The sequence below is a fragment of the Borostomias antarcticus genome, assembly GCF_949987555.1.
Source record: "Borostomias antarcticus genome assembly, chromosome: 15".
Classification (NCBI taxonomy): domain Eukaryota; kingdom Metazoa; phylum Chordata; class Actinopteri; order Stomiiformes; family Stomiidae; genus Borostomias; species Borostomias antarcticus.
In genome coordinates, this window is record NC_140248.1 from 11,227,376 (window position 1) to 11,241,103 (window position 13,728).

The window sequence follows — 13,728 nt, forward strand, 5'->3', positions numbered from 1 at the left end:
GTGATATGTGCAGTCGTCCAGGGTCTACACCCAGATTCCTTGCAGTTCAAGTTGGTGTCACCACTGTGTCGTCGATGGTGATGGCCAGGTCGCGGTGTGGGCAGCCCTTACAGTACCCAGAAGAAACAACAGCTCAGTTTCAGGCTGAGATTGAGGTGGTGTGTTGCCATCCTCTCTGAGATGTCAGATAGCATGCAGCAATGCCCCCACTTGTGTGTCAGAGGGGGGAAATGACAGGACCAGCTGGGTGTCATCGGCGGAGGAACCATAGGAGAAGCAATGCGAGTGAATGACAGAACACAGAGATGTAGTGTAGAGGGAGAAAAGAAGAGGACCCAGGACTGACTCTTGTGGAACTCCCGTAGTCAGACTAAAGTTATGTGGTTCCGACACGGACCCTCTCAATGCCAATTGGTAGGAGCGACCTGTCAGGTACAGTAGGATGCAAACAGGGAGAGTGCAAAGCCTGTGATGCCTTTCTTCTCTCCTTCTCTTTAATATTTCAGGATAAATTACCAATTTTTGAGGTCTTTATCTGCTCAATTTTCCTCTACGGGGGCCAGCCTATGGCAGGGGCAACCTCCCTCGTAGATCCTTTCAGCTTGTGTTCAGGATTGTAATGTTCACGATTGTTGATTATGCAGAAACTGAATAGGGAGGATTGTCGATTATGCAGAGACTGAATGGCAAAGGGCATGCTAGCGGACAAGCTGGTGTGGGAACTCCCTGGGTCCCTGGTTCCCTGGCTGGCCGGCTGTCAGACAGTGAGCACCCCCCAAGCTAATACTGTAGCTGTGTCAATGCCGCCCTCTGACGGACAAAAGATGTAGTGCCGCCTTGAAGACACAAATACATTCATCTACACGTACAGTACACACAAACACAGATTGACACACACGCACACACACACACACTCAGCCAGCCTCCAAGGTAACACCTAACCCAACCCTCTGAGCCTGACCTTGACTACTGCTGCAGCAGTAGTCTCCTTTTACTGCTTAGAATTACCATACTAACATTTTCTTCATCATTGAACTCTCAGCCAACAACAGAGCCACGCCTACACTGACTCTGTGTTCTAGAGAGACTGTCTCAAGCACATAGTTTATCAAAAACCTTCATTTGATCTTCTTTCTTTAGTGCTAATATGTCCGGGCACACAAACTACAGGAATACATGAAGACCTGACGCAGAAACTTAATATTTCCTGCATCGTCTTGATCATAAACATAAGCACACATAAGAATCAGCCAAAATAACATGTAAGACAGGGTACTACCATACTTTCCCATGTTTGCACAATTCAAAGTGTCTCTATAAACGGTTGAGGAAGAGAAACCAGGTGTGTTTGGGGGGGGGGGGGGGGGGGGAGAAAGAGAGTGGACAGACAATGAAAAAGAGAGCGTGGGAGAGGAAAGGAGAATCATATTCTAGTAAAAAGCTGTAAATTCCCTGCGCTTAGGTGAGGTATATAAGGCAGTAGAAGGCACAGACCTTTACAACCTGCACTTCTCAGACTGGAACCTACTGTACTCACAACCATCAGTGAGCCTTTACTGGACCATCAGAAAACAACCAGCATACCTTTGAAGAACTATTGGAGAATTCTCACACCGTGCTTCTGTGAGTATCCTACTCTGATCATTCAGGTAGGTACAGTATTTCTCTTTTATTTCTGACATCTCTCTCTCTCTCCCTCCCTGTTTCTCTCGACTGATGTCGCAATAACTCTGTGATTTTCTTTCTACTTGTTTGCCTCATAAAATACCAGGAGCAACGCTGGTATATAATATAAAACCTGTAATCTCTAACTCTGAATAAGGAGCCTCATCTACTTACTTCTCGCTCTGCTCTGCCCAGGCTGACTGCTGGATTATGGGTGCAATGAGGCTATTTTTGACAGCTTGTCTGTTCCAGTTGGTGGTGTACTCTACAGCCCAGACCACAGGTGAGCGACCTGTCACATTGCACTTTCAATGTTCTGTTTCTCCTCTAACCACACCTGGCGTCATTCGTTCTCACTGCTCTTTCCGACCGTTCACTTATCATTTCACTTATCACCACAAAACTCTATCATTTGAATAGTGTACGTTCATTCATCAGCTCTCGACTCTCATCAAAACAAGTTCTTCATTTGTCGAATGTACTTCTCATTTGTCTCTGTTTGCCTATCTCCCCTCCCCACCATCTCTTTCTTCCCAACTTTTCTCTCTCCTCAGCCTCCCCTCTCTCTGGTCCAGGGCTGGTGATCGAGTCTGAGCCGCCAGTGAGCGATGGTGTGGTTCAGACTAAGCCGGAGCAGACTGTGTCTCTGACCTGCCTGTCTCAGGGGGGCTCCCTGGCCGGAGCTGGGGTGGAGCTACAGTGGTGGAGGAAAGGGGCGCTGGTCAGCCTGGGAGAGGGCAACAAGCTGGACCGTAGCAGCCTCTGTGTCACTCCCATCACCCGAGAGGACCAGGCAGCCATCTTTACCTGCCAGCTGAAGGGAGATGCCAGCATCAACACTTCACTCACCCTGGATGTCATCTGTGAGTCATCAAGAGGCAGACCTGGGTCTAATAAATGTCAAATAAGTATCAAATACATGTCAAATACTGTCAAATACTATACTTAAAGTTTGCTTTAGTTTTCTCAGTACAGCAAAATAGAACGGTACTAAAATTGCAAACTCAAAGGTAACTGAACTTGCTACTCAGATGCTCCACTGCTTTCTGGGGTGGAGAAGAAGTCGGTGGAAGAGGAGGCAGAGCTTGCACTGGAGTGTGATGTCCAGGCCAACCCCCCGGTTTCCGTGTTATGGCAACAGGATGGCGCTCTCCTGCATCTGTCTGAGGGCAGCTTCACGGTGACCAACAATGGCTATGTGTCACGACTAGTGGTCCACCGCGTGGAGAGAAGCGTGCACCAGGGGACCTACAGCTGTGTCACATCATCGCTCAACCACGGAACACACAGCAAGTCCTTCCAGGTCACTGTCACCGGTCAGTATGCAGCCAGACTCCCAGAATGCACTATAGTCCTACTCAAACATAACATGGGTTGCATCACAGTACAGTGAAGGGCCGTTTCCCCTCCTAAAATAGTACACAACTATATCTTAATCGCCATTCTTCCCAAAATCCCTCCCTTTCAACAACTTCTCGGTCTTCTATCCTCCGGTCCCCTTTCTCTCCCCTCCCTCCCCCTGTTTGCAGATAAGACTCAGACGTTCCCTCTAATGCCCATGATAGCAGGGCTGGTGGTGGTGTTCTGCACCGTCTTACTTGCTGTAGTGTCCCGTTGGTCGAAGATCACACAGGTAACACACAAGGGTGCATGTGTGCACACACACACACACACACACACACACATACACACACACACACACACACACACACATACATACACACACACACACACACAAATATAAAACACAATCCATCTGTTCATACACTTGCTCACACAAACATCTCTGAGTGTAACCTCAATAATCTATAATGCATCTACATCTGCGTGTTCTGATGATTCTGTTTTCTTATACAGTGCTGCAAGTAGACGGGTTTGCCCTCTGACCTGTCCACATATCTGACCTTGTCCAGTCACCCTGGAGGATCTGGATCTAGAGCTATTCTGTGGCAAAGACACACATAGACTCGGTCTGCATGAGCAATCTGAGACGTAGGGGTATATCATGCATACTTTTCGTGTTATCTCAATTACATATGGATGAGGACTGACGTGGCCCTTAAACATTTGAGAGAGGAATATAGTTCCCGATCTGACCAGTGATGCCCACGACCATTTTTTTTTCTATTTTGTGTTGATGTTTTTCTGATTTCACATCTAGCTGTTGTATTCATTTTAAGCTCGCTGATAAAGATCTACTGTATTATAGATCACATGTAAAATGTGTTTCAGGTTGCTTATCATGAATTGTGATAGATAGAGTTTCAGAGTGTCTGTGGTGGATGACTGTTCACAGTTTCCGAACTTTGACACCCGAATCACTGTGTTCCTCTCTTTAGTGCTACTCACCATTGAGCAAGACTCGTTAAAATGATGTTACACATTTACTGTCATTTTATACACAGACACACACACAGTGCCGCCTGCTCAAGGTCAAAGTCGATGATAATATGCTCAGTGACAGAATCAAATAAAAGACATTAGGTACACATAAAACACAGAGAATAAAATTACATAAAACATAGAACAACAGCACGTAGCTCGGGAGGTAGAGTGGCCGGATGGCGATTGCAGGACCCCTGTTTGATCCCCGAAGTGTCCTTGAGCAAGACACTAAGCCTCGTGTGCGGCACGGTGGAGTACTAGTACCTAGTACTGTCGCATCACTGCAAGAAGGTCTCTGGGCTTTTCTGTGTGGAGTTCTCCCCGTGTTCACAAGCGTTTCCTCCCAAAGAACCTAATACGAAAAACACATAGAAGAACAGATGCTCTTATTTGTAAATGTAGCCTATTCGAATTTAATAAATGCTAGACAATTTGACCCAGTTATGAACACAATTAGCCTAGTGTCTGTGCTGACAAAGGGTAGAGTGGAGTGGAAAGGGTATAGGAACCGGAATGGAACTGCGCCGACTGCATTCCTACTCCACCGACCAATCAGATCGCGCCGAGGGTCTGCCAGCACCAGAAGGGGAGTGGTCTCCAGAAGCGCACCAGACTCCACCGCCAAATTCAAACAGAGAAAGAAGAGTCGCAGTTCCGAACGGATAAGGTGAAGAATTGTTAGCTTCAAGGAAAAAATATACAAAGGAGGAATAACGCAGACGACTAGCAAACGTACAATAGATTGCTCAATGTGTATTTCATTGTTTGCTTTAGTCAGCTAGCTGCTACCTTGTGTTGTTACTTGCGCGCTGTTAGCTAGCCAGCTAGGCCTGGCCGTGTGATTTGCTTAGGATAACGTTAGCCTTACTTGTATGTTGTTATGGTAAATTGCGTTGTTTATCTTAACTTGCAATGTGTCGGTATCTAGCTATTTAACGTTAGTTAGCTAACTCTAGCATTTCTAACATGTTAACTTGCAAACGTTAGCTCACTAAACTATTGTTGTTGGAGCCGACCCCACCCCACCGCTTTGTAAAGTTGCTGTCCCTCTCCCGCCGTGTTCAGCTCGTCTCAGCATGACGTCCTCGGTGAGCTGTGCTGTCGCAGGGGTGTGGCGGGCGCACGCGCACACCGTCCTGGAGGAGTCTGACGGGCCAGAGGAGTCCCCCGAAGCCCCGGACCGCTTCCGTAAACTCCGCTCGTCGTCCTCTCTCAACTCCCTGCGAATGTCCTTACGGAAAAGGCTTCCCCTGCGGTCGGTTCAGACGAACTCGCTGCCGGAGAACCCTACCTGTGAGAACCTGCAGGCACAGCAGAAGACGAGCGCCGTCCGCCAACTCACACGCAGCGCTCGGAACTCCATCGGGGGAGTATACCAGGTATTGTAGAGGAGGGTAAACTACTTGTAATGGCATACTATGTGGCAGTAATGCACCGTGTCTTTTGCCTTTGTCATTGCCTTTGTGTCTTTCTGCCCCTGTTTTTTGTCCCGCCCTATGCCTGCTCTTTCATTCATCCATTCTCACCCATCTCCCTCCACCCTTGCAGCGGCTACAGAGAAGCAGAGCCGCTGTGCGTGAGGAATGCTTGGTGGCCACACCGGGCCGGATAACCGAGGAGGCAGAGAATGCCGGAGCAGCGTCCCGTACCCCCAGACGCACCCCCGGCCGGCCGACCACCGTTACAGCCACAGCGACCCCTAAGCGCACCCCCAGAGCGGCCGCAACGCCCAAGCGCACCCCGGGCTCCAGGCGCACCCCCGGGGGGAGAGGGACTCCCGAGGCTGGCGCCGGGGCAGTCAGGGGCGTGAGGACGGGCGGGGGCAGGAGGAAGCTGGTCCGCATGGCGGCCCTCCGGAGTCCCTTCGCCTCTCCCAACACTCAGAGCCAGAGACGGTGAGTCTGATACACACGCGCGCGCACAGATACAGAGCCCCTGTAGACCTGCTGAAGGCAAACCCCTGGTAGTAGCGGTGGTGAATTAATTACAGGTACGTTTATCAGAGTTGTGAGATGTGGTCACTGACACTCTGCAGATTTCTGGATTTGACTGACCAATCTCTCCCCTCTCTGCTCTGACAGGAAGTTTGACCGGGACCTTGAGTCCGTGTCCAGTGGTCTCAGTAAGCTCAAGCGTCTGTCCCATGCCTTCGATGATGTCATTGGCAGAGATGACCGGTAAGAGCTTTCATAGGGCACAGCTGAGGAGGACAGGGACGGTACCGAAACAGTATCAACTCTCATCATCCTCTCATATGTTGCTAAATGCAAAATGTGTTTCAGTTCAAACGCTTTGATGGATCTGTGATATCTCAGCTGATTTGGTAGTATCTCTGCAGTGAGCTGCCTGTGTCATCTTTATTGTAGCTATTGAAGGAAGTTGAACACAGATTTTAATTAGGATAAGCAAGGGATAGCGTGTGAGAGAGTGGAGTAAACAGTGCCCTCAGACTTTGACTGGATTGCAGAACAGAGACACATATGTGTTTCTCACTTCCTGTTGTTCCTACTCAGAGGGCGTTTCCTGTTTGGGGATAAAACTAGTAAACGGTTGCCTGGCCCCCAACTCCTATAACTGCTTACACACAAAATCTGTCTGCTGTCTGTGCAGCTGCTCTCTCTCCATAGCCCCCTCCGCCTGCCCCCCCCCCACCCCCACACATACATTCCTTCCCGCCCAGAGTTTCAAAACTGGGGCTGTGTGTTTTGTGGTATTCGGAGGAAGGAGGTCAGAGAGACGGTTGGGGGGTTAAGGGGAGGGCTGTGGGAATGGGAGCCAGATGAAAACCACATGGAAGAGAGTGAACAGGGTTATGCTTTTGGCCTCGGCTATGTTTACTTTTGAAATGGTTGCCTGGATATTGAAACATGATCTAACTTAACTGACACTGAGAAACCTGTTTGTCCCCAAGGAAGGGGCGGGGGGCAGTAGGGTAGTGTCTGTTATCCGTGTGTCTCCTCTGGTCTCGTCATGCTCTTCCTCAGTTCTCATCAGAGCAGCTCTTGGCGCAGGTGGCCTCACCCGTTTCAATACTGGAACACTTGAGTCTCCTCTGGTCTCGGATCTAACACGAAGGGATTCTGTGTTCTTTTTTCACCAATCAAGTCCAGTCAGATCAGTGAAACGGGGGGGAGTGATGACTGTTAAAAAATGTGTGGTGTTTATCTGCAGCACAGCACAGAATATAAATAACAGTAATGATATTTTATAGGGATATACAGAACAGTAGGATATACTGTATAGGGATATACAGAACAGATATACAGAACAGGAGGATAGACTGTATAGGGATATACAGAACAGGAGGATAGACTGTATAGGGATATACAGAACAGGAGGATAGACTGTATAGGGATATACAGAACAGATATACAGAACAGGAGGATAGACTGTATAGGGATGCTTCTATTGGAAAATCTAACCTGATTGTTTTCCCCTCTTCAGCCGACAGTTCAGCTACTCCCTAATCGCAGAGTAGAGATGAAGGTAAAGTCACTCACTGAGCCCTATGTTAACTGTCTAACCCACTGCAGGGGAGGTCATTGTGTGTGCGTGTGTATGTGTGTGTGTGTGTACAGGTACGTACAAATGTATTGATGCATGTTACGGACTGTGTGTATCTTACCGATACTGTGGGTTGGATTTGCATGGCAGAGCAGGACTGTTGGCTGCATGGCGTTGCATGGCCTGCTCCTCTGAAAGACAGACAGACAGACAGACTGCTCCAGGCAGCTTCTGCTCTGGCTACCAGACAACAGAACACAAGTCTGCTTATCTCAGCGTGACCAAGGCTTTTACGTCAGATGGACCGCTTGTGACCAGTGAATCGCTCACATTGTTCCTCCGAAACAAAGGCTGCTCTGAACCAGTGACCTAACCAACTCACTCTCTCTTCCTCACTATCTTCCCTCATCCTCTCTCTCTCCTACCTCTCTCCACCAACCCTCTCTGTTTTCCCTTTTGCTCTCTCTTTCCTCCCTCTTTCCCTCCTATCTCTCCTCCCTCTCTTCTCCCCTCCTGTCTGTCCTCTTCTCCCTCTCTCCCAGGTCCCATGCCGCGGAGCGCTATGGAGGGGTGATGAGGAGGAGGTTGGATCCCAGCGGGAAACTCAGCCGCTCTGCCCTCACACACAGAGCCCGACGCCTTTCACACGCGCTGGGCAGCTGGACACACACCGCGCTCAGCAATGTCAAACCCCAGTCCAGCTGAACAGATGGGACCCTCGCTCGCACCAGTCCTGTTACACTGTGTGTTTGTGGGGAAGATTATTATCCACCCGTTACATTTCTATTGTATGTTGTTTTTTTTATAGTTGTGTGCTATATTGCACAAGGCAACACTATTTCAGTGCAGATATAGAGTATGTAGTTGTGTCCAGATTGTGTGAAGTACAGTATACAGGACCTGTGTTTCTCTGGTGTTTACCTGGCTCAGGGTAGCAGCCTCTTACTACTACTAGTAGAGATGTGTTCATGTGTACCTGTCCTAGCTGCTACCTGACTGTTCCTGTTCAGTCTCTTCTTGGGAGTCCCGTCGTTGATCTTTCTCTATTTCCTCCACACCGTCTTGTGGTTCTGCACCTCAGGACTGGCTCCTATACTGGCCTCGGTGGCATAGTAACCAAACGCCACAGTACCAATTTGAAACAAATATTGTACTAACACTACATTTGGAAAAGGAAATTTAAAGTTTGACCGCCATTAGAACCAAAAATGAACCCAAATAAGACTTAACTAACACTAAATGTGACAGACGTGAAGGGGTGTTGTCTCCCTATGTGGAAACTATTATTTTTTATGCAAGTTTATCTAACATGGGAACTAGTATTCTGTGTACAAGCAATAATGTTTAAGATTTAACACTAACACACATTATGGTATTTAGAGTATGGTATGTTTAATTGTACCAAGCATATATGGTATATACTTACTATAAATAGACACCTTTTATTTTTGTACATGTTATATAGGGTCGTGGTGGGGATTCTTTTTCTACATTTTGTATGACATGTTTTTTAGTGTGTGTCTTTACTGTATGCAGGTTCAGTCTGAGGGAAAGACATTTATGAACAGTATGAAAGATGAGCTAAGGGTTTTCTTCTGTTCATTTCAATACAGACAAACAAACAGCAGTGTCACTGTCCCTACTGACCAAATCTTGTTGAGGGAGAGTTTAGGTAGATAGTGACTGAATCCTGCCTTCTTTCCAGTCTGTCTTGGCCTGTGTTTATTTCAACTAGTTCTATATTTATAGTGATTCACAAAATGGTATGTAGACGATAACTTTGTTTACCTTTTTTTACAAGGTAATAAAAGAGCATGAAATGTCATATTGAGGTGTGTTTGTTATATTTATTGAATGACCTGTGAGAGTGAGAGGATCAGTGGTGACCACAGATCACCCAAACTACCAGAAGATGGAGCTAGAGGGCTAGCTTTGTTCACAGTCTGAAGGACTGTGCAAACACCTGATACAACAATTTAATCTATCAGCAGACATTTTAGGCTTCAAAAGTTCTGTGCTAGTGCAATGAATTACCATCTGTCAGATGTGTTAGATGTGAAACACCCACTCTGGTAGCATACATTGTCATTTTGTTTCAATTTGGGAATATGTGAGGAAGGGGGATCAAAAGCCCACTTGAGCAGAGCAGTCCCATGTCTAACATGAAACAGAACTTTCAGTCTGTTAAACACTGATCTGATCTCAGGGCATGGCCATCCATCTCTGACATGGCCTAGATGTGTGTGTGTTAATCCCCTGGTAGAGTTCCTTTTCCACCTCTAGGCTTGGAGACAAGCTGACTGAGGCATTTAACTGGCTCCATTAGACACCCTACAGGACACAGCTCACTGTGGCAGACAGTTGAGCCCACTGAGATGGATGGTTTTGGAGGGAGAGAATCCTGTGAAAGTTGCCTCACGTTAGAAGACAGGTGGCGCTACAGGGGCATTTTGTGACAGGCACGTGGATCTGGAGGAGATCTTCCAGCGAGGGTACAAGTCCAATAACGTGTGATTACAGACGTCTTATGTAACTTGCATGGGAACTCGTGCTATCAAAGCAGCTGAATCTGTTGTGGTCTATTGAAGGATAGTCTGATGTCTGTAAAATGCTTGCCTGACCAGTCAGAGGGAAACAGCAGGCCTCAAAACCAGGGCATGAAATCATGGCGATTATATGCATTACCAAGTGTATTTTTATGTGTACATAATCTGTGTGTGTGAGAGAATGAGAGAAAGAAAGAAAAAGAGACATACTGTATAGAAAGTGTCTGTGTGTGTGCCAGAGCCTGTAGGTGTTTTGTGTGGGAGGTGCGATCTGGAAAAGCTTTCATGAGAGCTCCTAAGTGAGGTTTACAGTGAGACATACAGTAACAACAAGTTAGTGTAAGTGTTTGTGAGTAGATTTAGGCAGAGTGGGATGGAGATGCAGAGATAGAGAGAGGATAGAAAAAGAGTTGAGTGAGAGAGTGAGAAATGTCAAGATTGTGTGTGTTGGTGTGTGGGTTTGTCTGTCTGTCTAACTATCTGTTTCCCAGAGAGAAAGAGAGTGACAGAGAAGGAATGTGTACTGTACTCGTGTGTGTGTGTGTGTGTGTGTGTGTGTGTACATGCATGTGCGCACACGTGTTTGAGTAGGAGAGAGAGAGAAGCAGGAAGACCTGCTGATCTGAGCCGAGGCCAGACAACCAAATCTAATCCCTGAGGGAGAGAATCACCAGGTCATGTGTTCAGCTGCTCGCTGCACACTAATGAGACGCTAGGAGCCACAGATCAGTCAGAACACTGCCAAACCCAAAACACACACACGCACGCACACATGCACACACCTCACCCGTTCACTCGGCTCCTCTGACAGACTGAAGCTTCTCTCTCTGGCCTTCACAGGAGGTTGTGTCAGAAACCCCAATTCCTGTCCCTCCACCAGCGTAGGTCAGTCACCTTTACCCCCAACCACCACCTCCTGGGAGAGACCAGCAAACCCTGTTTGACGCTCCTATGGTTACGCAAGTAGTAACTTATGTCTAAGGCTTCCAAAATGGAGCCTCGTTATACTGTGAGCATCAAAACGCGGCCTCTTTTGACCTGAGAGAATACTAAGTGCAGTTGTCATGGCAATGATGTACGTTTCGCTAGGATCTGAATTACACTAGACAGACAGACAGACAGAGGGAGGGAGAGAGAGGGGTGGAGCAGAGAGAAGGAGAGCCAAGCAGAGACAGAAATACAGAGAGAGAGACAAATGGAGAAAGAGACAAGGGGGGGGGGGGGGGGGGGTAGAGAGAGATCAAGTGACTGTAACTGTGAAATGCTTACCTAGAGCTGGTCTACACACACATTTACCAGAGTTATTTCATAACTACATGCTGTCACACTTCTCTAGCACTAGCCTACTACTTTTTATCATGTACTGTAATGACAAAGATTTATTTCAATCTGTTGAGATAGTAAATGATTGCACAGACCAACATACACAGAGTAAACCATACTGTATGTATTCTCGTTCATTAAGCATTTAATTAAAAATTGCGCCCGTATGCTGTACATTGGTGGGTCGGCTATGGCTCAGTGGTAGAGCGGGTCGTCCAATGATCATAGGGTCGGTGGTTCGAGCCCCGGCTGCTCCTGTCCACATGTCGAAGTGTGCTTGGGCAAGACACTGAACCTCAAATTGCTCCCAATGAGCAGGTTAGCACCTTGCATGGCAGCTGCCGCCATTGGTGTGTGAATGGGTGAATGAGAGGCCATTGTAAAGCGCTATATAAGTGCAGTCCATTTACCATATGACAAATAAATCTATTTTATCTTGTTTTATATTATTTTAACACATCAAACATGCTGAGGAGCGGTATTCAGTCCAAACAGACAAATCCAGAGTCCCTGGATTCTCCAACTGCAGGAGAGAGCATGTGACTGTCAATTAGACATGGTTTAGAGATACAGTATGTTGAACATACAGATTATCCTGGAGATAATTTGATTGAATAAGGATCTGACCACATTTTTTCAAATCTAATAATCAAATAAATTTACAAAATCAACACGAAGAGTTGTTGTGTATCTCTTCCACACCAGGGGGAAATGGGGCCTTCCCTGTGTGGAAGACGACGCAGAGAGCTTTGAAACACACTTATAAACAACAATAAACAAACACAGCAAACCAGAGAATATAAAAGCCAGCAGAGAAAGAAAAAACAAGAACCGCGCCCGCTGAGCAAGAAGAAGCAAATAGTAAAAAGTGAAAGCTGTTCCTCGACTGGCTTTGAGATAAGGAGGATCAATAAACACATGCTTGTTTGAGTCAGACTATTTTATACCGTACGCCTGGGAAGCAATGGGTGCACCGGGAGGTAGCTAGGTTACATAATGCCAGTGAATCAGATGGTGAGTGGGAGAGGAATCTGTTCAGAGAGAGGAGAGGGGTGTGAAGAGAGGAGACAGCAGAGGAGACGGGAGGGAAGAGAATGTATTATGGGAGAAATAGACAGGGAGAGAGAACGATGAGGGGGGGGGGGTAGAGAGACCGAGGAAGGAGGGTAGAGAAGAGAAATGGAGCATAGTTGGGGGAGGATGACACCAACAAAGGAAAATGAGAGATGAGGGACAGGCGAGAGACGGGTGGAAAGACAGATGGATTAAAATAAAGAGTTGGGGGGGGGGCAAGGAAATGGCAGTTCCATGAAATATTGAGAGGTGGTGCTTCTTCTGTTTCTCTGGCAAAGGTTTGCTCCACCCACCCACCCACTGGCTTACACCCCCTCAAGATCCACACCATGAGCATGTGTTTGCATGTGTGTGAGTGTGAGAGCGTGTTATTAAATGAACTACACGCCATTAAATTAACATGTTTTTCTCAGTCTGTCTATTGAAGCCGTGTTTTTACCTCAGTTGGTCGGAAAAAAAACACCACCATCACACGATTTGAATCAGTTACCATGGATACAGAGGTACTTGTACTAAAAAAAAGGGCATGAATCACTTAATTACCTCTTGAGGGGAAAAAAATAGAAGAGAAATGTATAATTTTTCCGGTGGAGAGGGAAATCTGTTCATATTAAAGAAGTGTCATATTTTAAATGAATTTGATGAGCCAGGTTGGTTCACTGCGTTAACGATACAGAGAAGACCCAGCCCATGTCCATCACCCCCAACAACAGTGGGGACCACACCCCCTAGAGTCTAGTAGTTAGACATAAATATCTTAAACACATCAACAACAAACAACTGTGCAAGATTCTCACATAACAAACATTGAATTATTAATCAATTGGAATCAGTCTCTTTGGCCCTCCTGATAGAACATGGGCAGAGCACAGCTGCGGTCCAGATCACTCCCACACCGCTGTTTAGCTCCAGAGATGGGTGGAGGTGGAGAGAGAGGTGGAGTGGAGGAGGAGGACAATGACAACGGGGGATGGACAGATATCTGACACTGGACAGAGGTTGCATGGCAAAGCTTGGACAGAAGACATATCACTGCCCCCGGTTCTCCCCTCTGCCTAGAATAGAGGGATGAGTACCATTCAGGGAGGGACACGGGACCAACCCCTCATTCCCAGCTCTGCGGCTGCCCCCACCCCCCCCACCCTCGCTCCGTCCTGCCTCGTCCTCACACCCGGCCGGGGAGGTGTCTCCTCCCTCTCCCCCTGCCCTGCCCAGCCCATTCTAGCACCCT

General features: G+C 47.3%; 2 protein-coding genes across 2 annotated transcripts; both read left to right on the forward strand.

The window, feature by feature from the left end:
• Positions 1 to 683: 683 nt before the first annotated feature.
• On the forward strand, positions 684 to 3,534 carry LOC311318788 (transmembrane and immunoglobulin domain-containing protein 1-like; the record flags this gene model as incomplete). Its single annotated transcript, XM_084450218.1, has 6 exons — positions 684 to 764; positions 1,861 to 1,948; positions 2,241 to 2,528; positions 2,697 to 2,981; positions 3,195 to 3,298; positions 3,523 to 3,534. The coding sequence occupies 6 exons, from the start codon at positions 684 to 686 to the stop codon at positions 3,532 to 3,534; spliced, it is 858 nt and encodes a 285-aa protein (XP_084306344.1).
• Positions 3,535 to 5,126: 1,592 nt separating this feature from the next.
• On the forward strand, positions 5,127 to 8,259 carry pimreg (PICALM interacting mitotic regulator; the record flags this gene model as incomplete). The annotated part of the gene is made up of 4 exons (XM_084450219.1): positions 5,127 to 5,429; positions 5,599 to 5,945; positions 6,132 to 6,227; positions 8,097 to 8,259. 4 exons carry the CDS (start codon positions 5,127 to 5,129, stop codon positions 8,257 to 8,259), a joined length of 909 nt encoding a protein of 302 aa, XP_084306345.1.
• Positions 8,260 to 13,728: the final 5,469 nt, after the last annotated feature.